Here is an 18,114-nt window from a genome sequence, read left to right on the forward strand (position 1 = left end):
GCTCCATGGTTTGGTTATTGTTCAAGTACCAAATTTTTGTTGAACTGTTTCTACTCTTGGCTCTGTGTGATGTCAAAGAGGCAAGAGAGCTGCAAATTAGAATAGCAGGCCTATTTTAAAGCATAAAAAAAAACACCTTTTAAAAAGAAACACACATATGGAGGGGTTACGTTACTTTGTGTTGCCATTCTGTTGCTTCCTCTTCTTTTTTCCTCTTTGCGTCCTCAAGCAGAGCAATTTTGGCAGTGAACTCTGCTAACTCAGCAGCCTGTTGAGAATAAAGGAAAACCAACAGTCCAAACATGCAAAGCTGATTACAATTTAAAATAATATGAAGCAGAGATAATGAGCCAGTTGTCATATTTCAGGGTAAGTATAGTTCTGCTTGTTAAATTCTGCCTTAGCCTCATGCTTTATGGTTTTAAGAGATTTCACAGGTGGATTTAAAAGTAAGAGTTGTATAATTTGTGGCACCTAAACTTATATCTGTTTTTTAATCTGCTGGCTTTTGCATCAACCATTAGTTACAGTAGAAGTAGAAAAATGAGAGAAAATCTGAATAAAAGGTGGAACATAATGAATAGTCACTGAACTGGTTAAATATGAACCGACATCCTTCACAGTCCTTGTATCTCAGAATGACTTTTATTCTATAACAAAAAAAAATATTACATGGTTTTTCACAGATATGGTGGCATCTTCACCTGACCAGCAGCACCAAAGTAGGTGTGTGTGTGTGTGTGTGTGTGTGTGTGTGTGTGTGTGTGTGTGTAGGTACCAGTTGTTCCTGGGTCTTCATCTGGTCAGCAGCCTGTTGAGCCAGTGTTGCCTTGGCCTCCTCCGCCGCCTGCCTCTCCCTCTCCAGCCGCTCTGCTTCTTCCTTCGCTCGCTTCCTCTCCTGCTCCAACTCCAGGGCTCTGCGGGTCTGCTCCTCCAGCTCTGCAGGTACACACACACACACACACACACACACACACACACACACACACACACACACACACACACACACACACACATGATCATCTAAATATACACTGCTGACTAAAAAATCCAATAAGATTATCATAAAGGCACCTTAAGTGACCACGGGACCACTTGTTGCTCCAGTACAGGTGAGACAACTTTAACATGTGAGAGCACAGCGTCAGAGGATGCAGCCACAGGCTTTAGCATTAGGTTTTATATTGTTTTGAGTTTTTCCTTTTCTATTCGCTTTAGTTTCAGTTAGCCTTTAATGTCTGGAAATATTTCATTTTTATTACTTGCAGTTTTTTCATTTTCAAAATTATTATAAAATGGAAGTTTGTTTTTTTTTAAGCTTGTAGGCATCTCAAGTCTCAATACAGAAATGCATCAAAGCCACCTCCGACAGGTTGTGATACAAAAAAAACCCCCAAAAAAACAAAATTTAAATGACCTAGTTTTTATTATTTTTATTTTAGTTAACTTAAATGTTATTCCAGTAACTTCTGTTGGTTGAGTGAAAATGAAGCCTGTTCCTGCCTGCTGTCTGCACTGGAGCCTCTATGTTATATCATGTTACACAATTTACATGACTTGTAAATAATATTAATTATAACTTCACTGTTAAAAGTGAAGCAGCTGCTTATCAAAGTTTAATTCACAAATCAATTTCCTATTTATTGATGATGGCTAATATAAACTGTTACCAAACATTTTATGGTTTAAATCAACTTGAGTCCAGTCAGTTTTTGATGTGATCCTTTGCTTTTATGTTCAGTAACTTTAGAGGGAATAATCCAGCATTAAAAAATGTGAAAAACAAAATTATACAAATATATAATATAAATAAAGATAAATATAAACATTTATGGAAGCAATATGAGTGCAAACACCACCTGACTTTGTTTTTTGCTTGTTTTTGGACCTTTCATTTAAACAATATGGATCCCCCACCCAAACAAAACAAAAAAAACCCCCAAAAATTCAATAAACCAGTAAAAACTGGAAAAAGAAAGCATCACTCAGTGGCAGCTTGTGTTTTCATTACTTGTCTGAGCATAAAGGGTCGCACCGGTGCCAAAGGAAGCGTGGGCCGAGTCCAGACTTGTGCAACAACGTTGTTACTTAAGTGAGTTTTTTTTTTTTAGTGAAAGCGAAAGACAGTTTTCTTTCATTGCTCACATGTTGAGCCAACAATCAGTCATCAGTGTTGAGTACTAGCTCACCATAACTTCAAGAACTGATTGTCGTTGCTCAGAGTGAAACAGGTTAAACTTAAATGTTTTATTCATGCTTTAAGCCTCTAATGACTCCCAGCAGTGACGACAGGAGAGAAAGAAACATCTACGCCTCACAGGCAGCCGATCAGACGGGCGTACTACGAAGTGAGATTAATGACTTAACGAGCTTCACCTGGCAAAATCACTGTGGTAACTTGTGCTGAGTGCACAACCTGGTCAGAAGCAGGTCATGTTTAGAGTCTTGGTTTAAAATCAGCTGGAAGTGCCGCACTGTCACTTTTACTTACAGCAGTAATATAGAGACTCTGTGCCAGTTGTTAATCTGTATCTCACTAAAACCACAGAACGAAACACAAACTGTGCACATATGCATTCTCTGAATATGCATGTATTCAGAGAATGCATAAATGTTGTATTTTTTTATGTTCATTATAGATTGTTAATCACCATCATCATCATCAGATAATGTTTCTAATTGGAGTTGGAGGACCCATGAAATGCCCACAGAGCCTGAGGCAGAAAGCTTAACAGAGAAAGTTGCTAACCATGATATCGATCATCTCCGAGTGAGGTTTTAGGCTTTGCTGAGGCAGCTAAAGCAAACAAAGCCTGGCTGTGTTGAACTTCATGTGCAGTATACCCCTCTGTTGCACACAGAGGGGTATACTGCGTGCACACATACACTGCATGAGTGAGCTGCAGGGTGCAGTCCTACCTTTCTGAGCTCTCTGCGTTTGCTCTTCTATCTGCCTCAGCCTCTCGATCAGCTCATCCTTCTCTCGCTCTATTCGCTCCTTCTCTTTCTCTGCAAGCTCTCGCTTTTTCTTCTCATTCTCCAGCTGTGCTCTGTCCATACCACAAAGAAAGCAAACGACACACAATACAGGTAGTGAGCAAATCATCAGCAGATGACTTTGTGCGGAGAAAATTCAAGAAGAAAAGTTCTGAATCTTTGGGTTGAGTCTGGCTTCCTGCTGCTGTGTGGCTCTTGAGTACATGTGAAGCCACATTTTTCCCCCAGGTTTTGTATGGACAGTCAGACCAACTGACTACTCAGCTTACATCATATTTCAGTGTTATACTGCAATATGATGCCAAATTTACCAGTTTATTCATAATAACCACATAATATTGCCACACACAGAAAACAATGTTTTAGAATAAAACTAGAATTTAAAAAAAAAACAAAAAAAAAACTTAGCATTTTGTTTTTTTTGAAGTGAAACTAAACCCACCAACTGCCTGCCTACATACAGCTGCACACACTTCAGTACAAACTGAAACTAGCGCTGGACACACTGAGGGCAGTTATGAAAATCACCACATCACTTACTAACAAATAGAAATCTGTGGAATTTTCCAGTTAACAGAATAAATCTATGCTGTGTTTATTCTAACAGTCACAGGGTCAGCCCTGCAAGACTATGATTTTCGTTCACAGCAGCACTGACCCCTATTGCTCACAAAGTGTTACTAGTGCACAGTCACTGCTGTAGCCATTAAAACAGGAAAACTCTTTTTTTTCCCCAGGTGGGATAAATGGAAGCACGCATACTAATTAAGATCATAAAAATGGAAAAACAAGCTGTACCTCTCCATCTGTTTGTGGTGCTTCTCCTCCCTGGCCTGAGCTTTCATCTGCTGCACCTCTATGGTATCAGGCTTCCTCCTCCTCATGTACAGCTCATGGTTTCCCATACATAACGCTAGAATACGCTTGTTGATCCGCAACCGAGGGGCGTAGAACACAAAGTCCTGGAGGAAGCACAGATGGCATAAGAGAGGATTATTGAGTAGAAATTAGATTCCCCTGTGGGGTGGGGGACCCCCAAAAAAAACAGTCATACATGAATTCATCAGCACTTACTGGAGCCTTCTTGTCGATGGGCTTGATGACAAATTTCTTGTCGTTGAAGGAAATGTTTCTGATCTCGCTCCACGGGAAGCCGATCTTTGGTGACAACCTGAGGCAGCAGACACACGGTTTTCCATATTTTTAAGTTAAAGCCAAACATTTTAGTAACTTAAAAAACAGCAACAGTGGCTTTCAGAAGTTGGGTGCCATTGTTTGTATGTTAGCTGTGTGCACCACTTATAACCACCAGGGGGCACTCCAGAGCCACATAAAGAGCTGGTAAATTCCCTCATTTACTCATTTATTCTTTAACCTAACATGATAAAAGTAGAAGTATGACGATTTAGAGAGCTGGAAAATAAGTGAATAAAGTTTTCTTGTGTGATTAAGTTCTAAACTGTATTAGCACATCAGCCTCATCCTCTCTCTTCTACCTTTTCCTAAATCAGATCAAAGATGCCTGTCCAACACATACTGTGACCTGTGTTACTGATCATTGTGAAATAAAGATCATATCCACAGGACAGCACACAGTATACATCCACATAAGTGTGTAGATGCGTTACTTGTCTTCATGCTCGTAGATGTTGAGTCCCAGGGCGTCGACCCCGAGCCACAGCTCTGTGCCCTTCTTGTTTTTAATTTCAAAGTAGTTGACGCCGTACATCTCCAGGTCCTGAGCGATCTTCAAATACTCCATCATGGCGTCCTCCCTGCACACACAATAGCAGGTGACAGTTAACAGAGGCTCATGCAGGTGCCAGTGTCTTAAAAACCTTAAAACTCACCTGAACACTCACCTGAGCATGCTTCTGTGCTCCTCGTGCCACGTCTGTATTCTGTCCTCCCACTGCTCCTTTGTCAACTTGTGCTGCTCCAGAACTCTACAGGAAACCGAGGGAAAAGGACACACAGGACAAAAAGCAAGAGTTAACAGTATAAATAATAATGCAATCATAAGTTATCCTGGTGTTTTAACCAGGCTAAGAGTTGCATGTTTTTATTCTTAACATAAATAGGAGGCACTAGAATCAGAGATTTCAGTGAGGGTCCTCATTAGTGTAGTTTAGTTTATTAAGACCCTCATTAGCTGCAGCAATGCAGCAGCTATTCTTCCTGGGGCCATAATCTTTACACTTTCACAGAGTACACACACACACACACACACACACACACACAAACACACACACACACACACACACACACACACACACCATATAACAAAACAAAACAAAACAACAAAAACAGCTCATAACAATAATTATGCCCCATATCAGGGTAAGCATTGAAAACATGACATTTAAATTAACCATAATTACTGGAGCACATGAAACAAAAGAAAACAAACAAAAGACAAAAAAAAAAAAAAAAATCTAAATAATTAGTAACTGTGGTCAAAATTCATGGCAAACAAATATTGTTTTAAAAGGTTTTTAAATCCAGTTTTATCAGTTTCTTGTGTTATCTGCACTGAACTCCATTCCTTCACATCCTGTATAAAACTCTTCTTTTAATTCAATTAGTTCTTGCTATGAGTAACAGAAATAGTCCTCCTGTAGTCTGTCTGCTAAAATATTCATGTCAATATACACTGAAATACAAATTTTAATAAATAATAATATTTCCCATAAATAGTAGTGTAGTATATTGTGTAATTGTGTACATGTCTCCGTTTTACCTCTGTGGCAGTAGCCGGTCAGATGCCAGGTATCCAGGCTTGTGAACATCTTTGTTGTAATCTCCGTATTTGGCCTGGACGGCGTAAGAGGCCAGCAGCACAGCTGTCTCTGGAGGACAGTAGTTCTCATCATTCAGAATGGCCTCCTTCACCTGCAGAGGACACACACACACACACGTCAAGAGTTTCTGACTCAACCATTCATGGGTAAAAACAGAAATGCTGTTTTTCCAGCAGAGATGAGGTGAACTGCTGTTCTACAAGAGCTTACAGCAGTGGTGTGTTTAGAGTATTCCAGCACTGGGTGGGTGTACATCGAGAGAATGGGTGTAGTAGGGTGAGGTCTAAAGTCCGAAGTCTGACTTGTTGAGTTCCATTAGAATTTTTAACTGGAGCACCACCTCAAGTGAGACTTAAAACTCAGAAAGTTGGTACACCCCCACCAACCGCGACTTAACAATACAAGATGGCGGGGGTGTAATTTTGTAATCTGCACTACTCCTTTTATGTATTTATGACTCACTAAATAAGCTCTATGCAGAGCACTGACCAGGTTCTCCTGTATCAATGAATGTGCTGCATTAGTAGCTCTACCTTCACCTTCACCAAGGACCAAAACAAATCCTGTTTATCCTCGCTTTTCTGACCTTACTACTGGTCACTCCCAGCTCCAACACCGGACTTCTGAGGCAAATGGGACACAGCACTAGTTGTACGGAAATATCACAGCTGAGTAATCATTCCCGTTTAACCTGGATGGAAGTACACCACCATAGTTGGTGCATTGTAATGTAAAGTCTCGGCAGATACACGTGGACATCCCCAGAGTCCCCTCACTCTCACATCTGATGATGAAATTTACATCATCCATAGAGCAAATTACAGTGCACCAACTAAGCATGCACCCCAGGCTGCGGACTTCAAGCACACTTCAGAGAATAACAGGAATGACGACTCAGCCGTATAATCGAAGCCTCGTACTGATATATAAGAGAACTGGAGGTGACAACAATCAGTTGGTGAAGTACAGTTATAGGACGGTGTTAAACAGAACAAACCCAACAAGGGTCTGGAAGACAACAATGACAAGAATAAAGATCAAAGGGGTGACGGGATAACCGATCAAACACTCCGGGAGGTAGTGTTTGAAAAGGTAGGTTCATAAACAAAATTTTCATTGCATTTTTTTTCTTGCCTAAAGAGAAATAAAAACATTCAGAAAAAAAAAAATCTTGACTAAGGTTCTCATAATTCATGCATGAAAGGGCTAACATAAAATTTAGCTGACAGTCAATACAGATAGGGAATAAATAAACACACAAAATGGAAACATTCAGCTCTTCAAACATTGAATATTCAGCCAGGGAAAAAAAAAAAAAAAGATATCATCCATAAATACTCATATTTGATGATCTGCTGATAGGTCCATATTAAGCTAATATTTGGTCCTTCTACTGACACAATGAAGGGGGAGAGCAAATGTTAGCATGATCTATATTAGCCACAACAGCCACATTAACAGGCCATACGTCAGGTTAAAAAAGGCCATAATTACTCTCGGAGATCAGAAAGGCTCCTTAGTCATCCAGACCATGGCTGTAAATCACAGCTCAGGTCTCATGTAGGTCTCGCTTTGGCGAACTCTACCCCCAGATGAACTTGGCAGCCTCGGGGGTTCACAGTACCTGCAGGAAGAAAAGTTTCTGTGTGATCTCCTGGATGAGCTCCTCAGAAACATCCTCGGGGAAGAACTTTGCTCTGAACTTGAACTGCAGAGGATTCTCCTTCTTGACATCCTGCTGGGTCACCTGGAGAGAACACCCAAACACTGCACTTCACCGTCTGCCCTTTATAGAAAAGCATATATAGTAATATGAAAGTCTGGGGAAAAAAAACCCCTTTGATTCTCCACTTTAAAAAAAAAAAAAAAAGGTAAAAATCTTCTACATATTATAAAGGATTAACAACATGAGGATGACTGGTTACTATTTACAGGCAGTCATAAGCTTAAAATAATCATGATTTCTTGATGTGAGAATAAATTTATCTTCATAAATGATATAAACATAAGCTTACTTAAGCTATGACAAGTGACAGATTACTTCCCGTGGGGCTGATTGAAGTGTTTTGAGGAGATGTGCTTGGTGTCTCTCACCTTCTTGTTGAGTTTGAGCCACGTCACGTAGCCTTTGCTGTCTGTGTACTGCAGGCCGAAGAACCAGACTTCCCTCAGACCTACTGTTTTCACCACCTGAAACCACAGAAATACCTTTTGTTTTTCCCCTCTTCAAAATTTCCGACACCTGTACTGGGTATGACTGTTATCTGAACTTGCAGTTTCAGTTCTTTTACAATTTGAAACCACAAATTGTACATATTGCACCAGATAAAGAGCTGCATCATCTCAACAGTATCGTGTACTGACAGCAATCCTACCAGGGCAATATAGCATTTAAAAGTTAAATGTTGAAAATTAAAAGTCATTTTTCTTGGTGAGGCCTCCGATAATCCGCTTTCTCCCTCACTGAATATTTTTCCTTCACTTCAGACCTCATCTTTCCTCCCTATTCACCAACACGCTTATGTTTGCCATTCACCAACTACTGTCCCATGTACACACACACACACACACACACACACACACACACACACACACACACACATACACACACACACACACACACACACACACACACACACACACACACACACACACACACACACACACACACACAAAGTGTGAGAGAGACAGACAATCCCAGAGGGGATGTAGACACTGAGATGTAATGGTGATTTACACAGTCAATACTTCGGCACTTATACCATATAATTAACTCTCTCTCACACACAGAGAATGAAAGCGATGCTGACATAAACAAGTTAAATACCCATGTGTACCAAACAGTCACACGCATAAACAAATGCCAAAACACACTGTTGCCATGGTAATGGTAAAATCAATTACATTTGCGTGCGCACACACACACACACACACACACACACACACACACACACACACACACACACACACACACACGCAGACAGAGCGGGCCTCCAGTGGGACTGCGGTACGAGGAGACATATTTGCATGCCGAGCTTCTTGGCATGCAAATTTAGAAGGAAAACCTCAGAATTTGGATAAAAGGTTTCAGGATGACAGAGAAGGAATAATGAGTGGAACAGAGAAGAGCAAAGATATAAAAGGCCGCTCAAGCTGACTGGACCCCTGAACAGGACTCTCATAATTTCATATTAGATAAAAGACTTCTGCTGTAAAGCAATTCAACAAGCGAGTGTGATTCTCACCCATCAGAGAGCTCGTGTTCAGAGGCTCACATGTTTGGTTTAGTTTGATCATTGTGTGTGTGTGTGTGTTTTGTTTATATTGAGCTCTGCAGCCTCTTTATCAATAAGGACCTTATTTCATTCATGTGAATCCGGACCACTGAAACAACATTCAGGCCTGAGTGTGGTTTCACGTACTATAGATAACGTAGCCTCACTGCAGTTAAAGGATCTCAGGAAGACTCGACTGTTTTCATACCACAAGATTATAAAGGATGCTGAAGAAATACAGCTCACTGAAGCACTGACAGTTTGTGCTATGAATGTGTTTACCGCAGACAGACGTGGTTTAAAAAGAACTACATCTGAGTACTGCAAAGAGACAACTACATCAGTGTCTCCATGTATGAGATCAGTTTACGGAGATCAGGTGGTGCAAAATTTTGAAGGAAAATTGGAATGTGGGAACTAAGAATCTATACCAGCTGATCGCTGCTGACAGTTCTCCAGTCTGGAGCACGGCCTATAACACGGTACAATACTACGGACAGTGGACGGATGAGGATCAGAGGTAACGCAGTGAGTGTAGACTGATGTTCTTCATGAAGCTAAACATTGCTGCACTCACACTTCCATGACCACAGTGTGGCTTCAGAACTTCTCGGGAATGTTAACTTCTAGCTGTGACTGAAAAGTAGTTTAACGTGTTACTGTGAAGAAACATTTCTGTGGCCCAAATAATGGCCCGCTAGCTGTCAGACTGCATCCATATCGCTCTCTGAGGGACTTTGTGATTGCCGTTACGGTTCCAGTTCAGTCTGAATCAACACACTGTTTGGATTCCTCTGTCACGACTGAATAATAACTGGATACAGACCACGCTCCGCACCTCTACAACATGCAGCTGCCACAAGGACAGATACAGAAAGTCTTTTCCAACTCATACCAAAGTACCCACATTCATTTTAGATTTAAGATCCTTACTGTATCACATTCAGAGTTTCATTCATAGAATCACTTAATTCCATTTAACTGAGCTCTTTTTTTTTTTTTTAACATTATCAGTGCTATTTTGTTCTGTGATGTGATTTTCTGTTTATGGAGCCGACTTGTTTTTGATGCTTTGGCTACTTGGGATGAATAAAGTATTACTTATTAACCTGAGCAAAGACTTTGGAAGCAAATGAAAATACATTTTTACATCTATGGTTGTTTCTAAATGAGACAAAGTTACAACAATCAGTGCCATGTTTAGCTTTGAAACTGGACCAGAAAGCTGGTTAGATAAAATAGGTTCCAGAGATGTTTCTAAAAATCTGACAGCACATCGGCTAAAGGGATACGCGTGTAAATAACAGCTTTGGTCTTTCACAGATCACTCAGAGAAGGGTTTTTCTCACATTTTTCTGATTTAGTGTTCTGCCTTCTTAGGAATCAGTCAGGTTAACAACTGATTCATTAAGCGTGTGCTAATAACAATTGGCAGTTGTTGGTTTGAGGCCTTCTTCAGTTTTGCTCTACTGAAATGGTGAATATCACCACAAGGTGGTGCCACCTCCTTTTTTGTGCATTAGGTAGAGTTGAAATTGGCTGCACAGACAATAAGGAGCTTCTTATCAGTATGACTGCTGAATGTAGTCCTGTGGAGACCTGTCATTGTTTCAGCTATGTTGAGTCATGCAGAACAAAGAACCAGTGTGGTACTCAAGAGCTTGAAGAAAAAAGCAACTGGACATTACATTTCTGAAGGCGTTCATCTCTCATCCAGGAGGCTTCATCTGTTCTAAAACCAAAAAGGTGGAGAGTCCCAGGTATTTAAGCCCTAGTGGGGGGGGCTGTCCCCTTTAGAGCTGGCTGTTGACCCACTAAGAAGACGCCTCTTGAATAAGATAAAATTAAAGTCGCCTTTTTTTCCGAGCTCTTGAGACGACCTTGACCTGGATGACTGAGAAACGACAGACGGTGTTGTAGTCTTCATTCACATGTTTGAAAACTGTCAGTATATCCCAGACCACTGCGGCGTGAGCTACTCACATGTTGCTAGATCTGATCAATTAAATGCTCGTTATCCTCACCGGTATGTTCATTTAGAAGAGTCCGGTCTACTGCTTCCTTTCGGTCCAGATTAAAATCAAAACAATAAGAGAATATTTGGTTTTCTTTTTTAGAGAGAGTGAATATAACACAAAACACAAATACCCGTGTATGCTGACTGTAAACAAGCGTGCTTTTGGCAGATTCACTTGTACTATGCAGCACGAGCGTGTGCGCACACACGCACACACATCACTGGGCATTTGACAGTTTGTTGCTATGGCGATGCATAGGCACGAGCAGCTGAAACATTGAGATTTGGTGAGTCAGCTGCCCTGTGTGTGCTTCACAGATAGGAGATATCAGAGAGTAAGGGATGAGGAGAGTTAGTGACGATATTCTGATTGGTCACAAAAGACGCAAATTCATGTTAATTACAAAAAAAACCCTGGATTTGGTCTTATAAAAAGGTTTTGTTTCTCAAATAATGTGTTAACATGCCAAAGGCACGCAGCTGTAGACCTGCAGTCCTGTGTTCTGCAAGATAAAAGCGAAAAAAAAATCCTGTGGCTTTCTACTTTCATATATTTAGGATTGTGTTGTTGTTGTTTATCTGTCAAAGTACCCTGTAAAATGTGCTATATGAATAAAGTTATCATGATTATTACTACACGTTCTTTGTTTCCTGACATATTTATTTTGTTTTTCCATCATTAGTCTCACTATTATTTTGCCATTTGGCAAGAAAAGTATTTATTTGTCCAGCAAACACAACACTTAAGTTGAAGCTGAATGTGGCAGATATAGCTGGATGGCTCAGAAAGAAAAACCCAGAAACCAAGAGGAGGTCAGCAGCACATGTGTGATCACGTGAGAGATGGTGTTAAAGAGAAAAAAACTGACAGAGCTTCACATTATTGTGCGAGTGTGTGTGCTGAGCTGATGAGAAAGCCGCAGTCGAGCAGCAGCATCAACGCATACAGCTGTAAGTTTATATGTGCAGGTATAAGGCAGGAGTTATATCAGTGTTTAATGGTAAATAAAAATGTTTAAGCCATCAATTTAAATTATGACTTCTCTTCTGTCACATTAGAGTGTAGAAACAAAAACCTAGCACTCTTGGTGATGCTTATGGATCCTGGTGGCCAAAGGGTAAAGACAGGTTTAGGGATAGCGTGACCCCATGTGTGACCCCTGGCAATGTTTTCTCAGCTCTCCACAGCAGGTAGCAAAACACACAAAAGTACAATAGCAATACCATAGTTTCACTGACTATGTATATCACACAAGTACTACAGATATGATCTGGTCTTTACATGGCAACAAGTCTTCATTTATGCTGGGAAGACAGATGTATTATAACACAGAGCGGTACTCAACTCATGCTGTACAGAACATGGACACAAGAGCGACAACAAAAGCAGAAAGCAAAGGAGTCTCTTTTGCATTTTGTCTTCCTCCTATACCACCACAACCCCAACAACCCTTTGTAGTCTGACATGAAACAACACTGAAAGCTGCCCTTTTACTTCCCAGACAGTCTATACACGTACACAGTCATGCACGACATCCAACCAGTGCTACCACCCATCTGCTGACTCCTGAAAGCTCCTCTTTTTTTAACAAAGAGTGCTTTGTTTGCCTTCTTTGTACAGAACCAGCACCAACCCGAACCCAGCCAAGCACCCCCTGGTACATGCACACATGCATACGCTTAGCTTGAGTGTTGCATTTCATTAGTAATACATAACAGACAGCCAATGTGAATTTTTCAGTAGGTCACAGACTTCAAAATATCTGAAGTGTATATTCAGTAGAAGTCATTTTGAACCCTTGTAGCTGCCACAGAAGATTTGGTCCTCACAAATCTGAGCTCAAGGTTCGTATCGGAACAAGACTGTGTACAGTATGAGAGTCTTACCTGATCGAAGAGCTGTTTGCCTGTTGTGTTGGGCTGGATGGCAAACTCCAGCTCAGCGTCCATGGTGGTGACGCGCACATTGATCTGTGAAACACAAATAACTAAATTAGTGGAGCAGTAAATGGGAAAAAAAAAGGGTTAAAGGCTGCATAGATTACTCAAATACCTGGTTCAGTGTGTCTGCATGCCAACACTTGTTATTTAGCAACAAATACAAATGTGTGAGTAAGAGCTGATAAAATTAGAAAGAGCGGAAAATGACAGGTCAAATGAAATGTAATGTGAAAATGTTATTCATATAGTCCATTTAAAATAAAAATTTTAAAAAAGGGAACCATAAGGGCAAATTTAAAAATGAATTAATAAATGTGTGAAGGAAGTGGCGTTGGGGGAAAAAAAAAAAAAAAAAAGGAGGATGTGAAAGCGCCTCACAATGTGTGAAAATCTAAAAGCTGTATTGAAAGAAAGCAAATAAGAAACAGGGAAAGAAGTTAACTGAACTAATGTGAGACTCTACTGTCTGCTGGTGGGACCATCTGTGCCAGCTGTGTGTGTCCTAGTGTCAGACTTCTATAAATATTCTCAACACACAGTGACCACACACACAAACACGTACCATCACCGTTGCAGCCAGCTTCCATATTAGGTGCAGCCTGTTTATGCTGCTTATCCTTCTGCCAGTAAACTGAAGGGAGGAAGTTTTCACTTCACTCCACTTTTACTTGTCAGTGTTTTGTCATCACTATCGGTAAATAGTGACATTGGATAGGTTTCAGACTTAATGGGATGCAAATAAATAAATATGTAGTAATGTTAAATACACTTTGGTCAAATAATTACCATGTCAATTCAGCGTGCAGATATGTGAAGAACCACTGAGGGACCTCAGTGAAAACTACAAAGACAATGACTCAAACTGCAGTAAGAACCATTTCTACTGGCTCTTTGGGGTTCACAGGCCATCTGTGCTCCAGCGTGGAAGAGTGGAAGTTTGCACGAGAAACAACCGCAACAATTTGGAGAATTCGTCACTTCCTCTTTGCCACAAAAAAGGTGGCAGTGATTTGCAATGGAGTGCTTCTCAGCAGCAAAAACAAGTAAGTCTTAAGAAAAAAAAATCCAGTAGAGACTGTTTGACCTTCAGAGCCAGAAATGAGCATCTAGAATTCAGGAAACTTCACTCACAGAGTAAGAAGCCTTCACAACCACACCACTGCCCTACAGTAGTCCTTTCTGGACCCTTTTTAGAGTAACGAACACACACACACACACACACACACACACACACACACACACACACACACACACACACAGTACATAAGTATGCATTCATACATCTGTCTATGTATTCCTCTCGCTTCCCACTGGAGGTGCAATACATTATGCCCTGTGCTGCAGTAAGAACACCCCTCTCTGCAGTGAAACCAACCACCAACTGGCACTGTCCTCAAGTAACCCCAGCAGGGGGGGGGGAAGGAGATGAGAACACAGTAGAAACTTATTACCAGCCTTATGCTTGATTTATAATGAAATACATGCCATAGCTTTACTTTTACCTTCCCAGAAATCTAAATCTTGTAGCAACTTCAACAACTGAGATAAGTGTGCTTGGCAGTAGCCTCTGTGAAACTAAATGTAATAGCTTGTAACTGTATCTGGCATGCTCACTGTGCTATGCAGTAACTAGTATTCTGCCAGCGTGGACATATGGAGTTTTTCTTATTTTCATAGTTCTGTCAATCCCTGCATCACTTCTGAAGTATAAATGCAAAGATGTTGACTGAGACAGCAAGAATTTAGTGTACGTCAGGGATAAAACTGCTGCATCAGGAACTAATAAGGGGTGTGTGTGTGTGAGATTTGCTGAGATAGACACACAAAGACACACAGATGATGCCCACAGTGAACTGAGTGCATCACTCCAGAAAAAAAATAAATAAAATTATCAGACAGCTCTACTGACCTGAAAAATAAACAGGAGACAATGGGTTCTTTCTCACACACACACACACACACACACACACACACACACGCACACACACACGCACACACACACACGCACACACACACACACACACACACGCACACACACTTGTTCTGCAGACAAAAGCAAAGGCACTCTACCCCCAACCTCCATCTCACATATACAGATTCTAAAGTGCCTTTATTATTCTTTTGGCATTATTTCTCTAGTCCTTTAATCTGTTATATCTTTTTGTCTTTTTGTAAAAATCTTTTTGTAAAAAGTTTGAAAAGCTGCAAAACCCCAACAAATCCACACCAAAGGGAGTTCCTCTCTCCTAAAGAAAACACTGCTGCTAAACTGATTATGACTGAACCACAGTCCAGGCTTCTTTCTGACTCCTCTGTGCCAGCATGGACCGTACTCTAGGAGGTATTATAGCAAACAAAGACTGTGCAGCTGCATTACAGTATGCTTTTTTTTTTTTTTTTTTTGACCCACCTCCATCTCCTCTCCTGTCATCTGAACAACTTTTATTTTTGATAGTAATTCCTCCACCAAAAACAGGAAAATCCTTTTGGATAATGCTGCACGGTCACAGTGTGTAACACTCATCCACATATTGTACTTTTTAATTAATTCACACTATTCAGTCTTCTTGGGTAGGAGTCTATCAGCATGGCACATTTTGACTTGCCAATATTTGCCTGCTCTTCCTTGCAAAAATGCTCCAAATCTGTCAGATTGTGAGGGCACAGGATACGCCCTCAGGTCACCACACAGATCCTCTATCAGATTTAGGTCTGCGCTCTGGCTGAGCCATTCCAAAACTTTAATTTTCTTCTGGTGAAGCCATTCTTTTAGTGATTTAGATGCATGCATGAGATTGTTGTGATATTGAAAGCTGAAATCCCTCTTCATCTTCAACTTTCTAGCTGACACCTGAAGATTTTAGGCCAAGAGTGACTGGTATTTGGAACTGATCATAATTCCCTCCACCTTAACTAAAGCCACAGCAGCAGCTGAAGAAAAGAAACCTCAAAACACAATCCTGCCACCACCATGCTACACTGTGTGTATGGTATTCTTTTGGTGATGTGAAGTGTTGTTTTTGACCAAACTTGCATTTTGTAATTGTGGCCAAAAAGTTCAGCCTTGGTCTGAAATTTCTGCGGTTCCTTCAGTGAGTGTCACTGTAGGCCTCAAAGCAGCGTCCCTGACCACCTTTTGTCGTCTAGTCATTTCATCAATTGTTGGGTGGACGTCCAGTTCTTTGCAATGTGACTGTTGTCCTAAATTTGCTTTTTGATGTCTGTCTTCACTGTGCCCCATGGTATATCAAATACTGTGGAAATTAATTTTGCACCCTTATCCTGAATGATACTTTTCAACAACAAGAGCCCTCGGATGCTCAGAAGCACTGTGAACTACACCATTTGCTGTAGCAGGTAACTGAGTAAATGTCAGGAAAATCCTACTAGGACAACTGAGCTTTATTTGGGGTTAATCTGAGTCTCTTTAATTGACGGCTGGTGTGTTTTGTTTTTTTTTAATTAATCTAGAAGTTACTTTTGAAAAAAAAAAAAGTGTTGAATGAGGGAGAGACATTTCTTTAGTTTGGCTTTGACAGAGTTTCAAGTGTGAAGAGGGAACAGTGTTGTACAGTAGATGCTGGGAAAGTATGGGAACACTACCATATGGTGGTGTGTGTGTGTGTGTTTTTTCACAATGAGACTGGCATCTGTGGGTATGTATGGGAGTGCAGCCATGTGGCAGTATCAGCATCTGTCAGAATTCGAGTTTTCTGTGCACGCATCACCGCACTAGTCCACCTGATAATGCCTCCATAGCAACGTCCTAGTGGCTGATTTTAATGTAATTTTCTAAAAAGCCATGTGGGCGTCCTAATGAGGGATTTCAAAACTTGATAGGGTGGCCTAGAAAGGATTGACCTCGAGCTGAAAGAAAAGCTCATCAGTTCAGCAGAGAGGCAACAGGAAAAGGAGAAAACACTGAACCGAAGCTAAATCAGTCAGGCTAAAAGTGTTGCTTATCTTATTGTTACTTCAATACATTGTATTAATACACTGTAAAGATAGATTACAGTGTACTGCAGGCTTAGATGATGTTTTTAAATGGTTTAAATAACCTGACCAACAGTCCAAAATCCAAAGATATTCAGTTACAGTGAAAAGCAGCAAATTCCCACAGGCTGAGTTACAGAGAAATCTCAGTGTTTTTGATTCTCATTTTTAGATGCCAAGACAAAACATTGGCAGCTTTTACTGTCTAGAAGCACAACATCAAGAAGATATCAGAGAAGATTAAATAACATTTCCAAATCCCATGCTCATAATAATGTAAAGAAGATATAAACATACTGCACATAATGAATCCTTATTAGCACTTTATTGTACATGACCGCCAACTGTGGTCTACTGTTGTGTGCATGTGAGCATAAGCTGTTTTAGTGTATGTGTGTGTGTGTGCGTGTGTGTGTGTGTGCGTGCAGGAGAGAGACTGATGAAGAACCATGACAGAGGACCAACATGTCTTCATGCTGATAGGCACATTAACAGATAAAGTAGGTGGTCTCAGCCTGTTTACTGACCACAATCTATCCTGTTCCTGCTGACTCACTGCAACTGATAAAACTTTGCATTCAAATGCTAGAGGCGTATTTAACATCTTTATGTTACACATACTCTACATGTAGCGGCAACAACAACAATGCTAATCTCAAGGCTTCAAAGCAGGATTTCGGTGACATCATGGCAGTGACATCCAACTTTTACACTGCAAGTACACACAAATGTGTATTCCAACGGTCACACAGCTTGTTGTAGTCACACAACAAGTTAAAACACAGATTAGACTTGTTGTAACTCCAGCTGTGAAAAAGTATTTGATCCCTTTCTGATTTCTTAGCTTTTCATCACACTTAAATTTTTCAGATCAAGTTCATTTTAATATTAGGCAAAGACAACCTGAGTAAATACAAAACACGGTTTTTAAATGTTAATTAAGAGAAAAAGCTATCCGAACCTTCCCGGCCCTGTCTGAAAAAAGTAATTGGCTCCCTCGTTAAATCATGATTTAACTGATAATCCACATTTTTTGGAAAGAGTTCAATTTCACTAGCCACACCCAGGCCTGATTAATGCCAGACCTGCT

The 18,114-nt window shown here is 40.5% G+C and overlaps 1 protein-coding gene across 2 annotated transcripts in view; it reads right to left on the minus strand.

The window, feature by feature from the left end:
- The window catches only part of LOC115800426 (radixin), a 44,671-nt gene that overhangs the window by 5,190 nt on the left and 21,367 nt on the right, over positions 1-18,114 (minus strand). For both annotated transcript variants that reach the window (XM_030757778.1, XM_030757779.1), the window contains exons 3-13: positions 12,978-13,061; positions 7,893-7,988; positions 7,423-7,545; positions 5,738-5,889; positions 4,860-4,943; positions 4,626-4,772; positions 4,072-4,168; positions 3,796-3,959; positions 2,920-3,050; positions 779-939; positions 176-268 (exon numbers count right to left, since the gene is read on the minus strand). In XM_030757778.1, coding sequence (XP_030613638.1) covers positions 176-268; positions 779-939; positions 2,920-3,050; positions 3,796-3,959; positions 4,072-4,168; positions 4,626-4,772; positions 4,860-4,943; positions 5,738-5,889; positions 7,423-7,545; positions 7,893-7,988; positions 12,978-13,061 — 1,332 coding nt within the window. The remainder of the gene's footprint in view (positions 1-175; positions 269-778; positions 940-2,919; positions 3,051-3,795; positions 3,960-4,071; positions 4,169-4,625; positions 4,773-4,859; positions 4,944-5,737; positions 5,890-7,422; positions 7,546-7,892; positions 7,989-12,977; positions 13,062-18,114) is intronic.

The sequence above is a fragment of the Archocentrus centrarchus genome, chromosome 21 (genome assembly GCF_007364275.1).
Source record: "Archocentrus centrarchus isolate MPI-CPG fArcCen1 chromosome 21, fArcCen1, whole genome shotgun sequence".
NCBI classification, from domain to species: domain Eukaryota; kingdom Metazoa; phylum Chordata; class Actinopteri; order Cichliformes; family Cichlidae; genus Archocentrus; species Archocentrus centrarchus.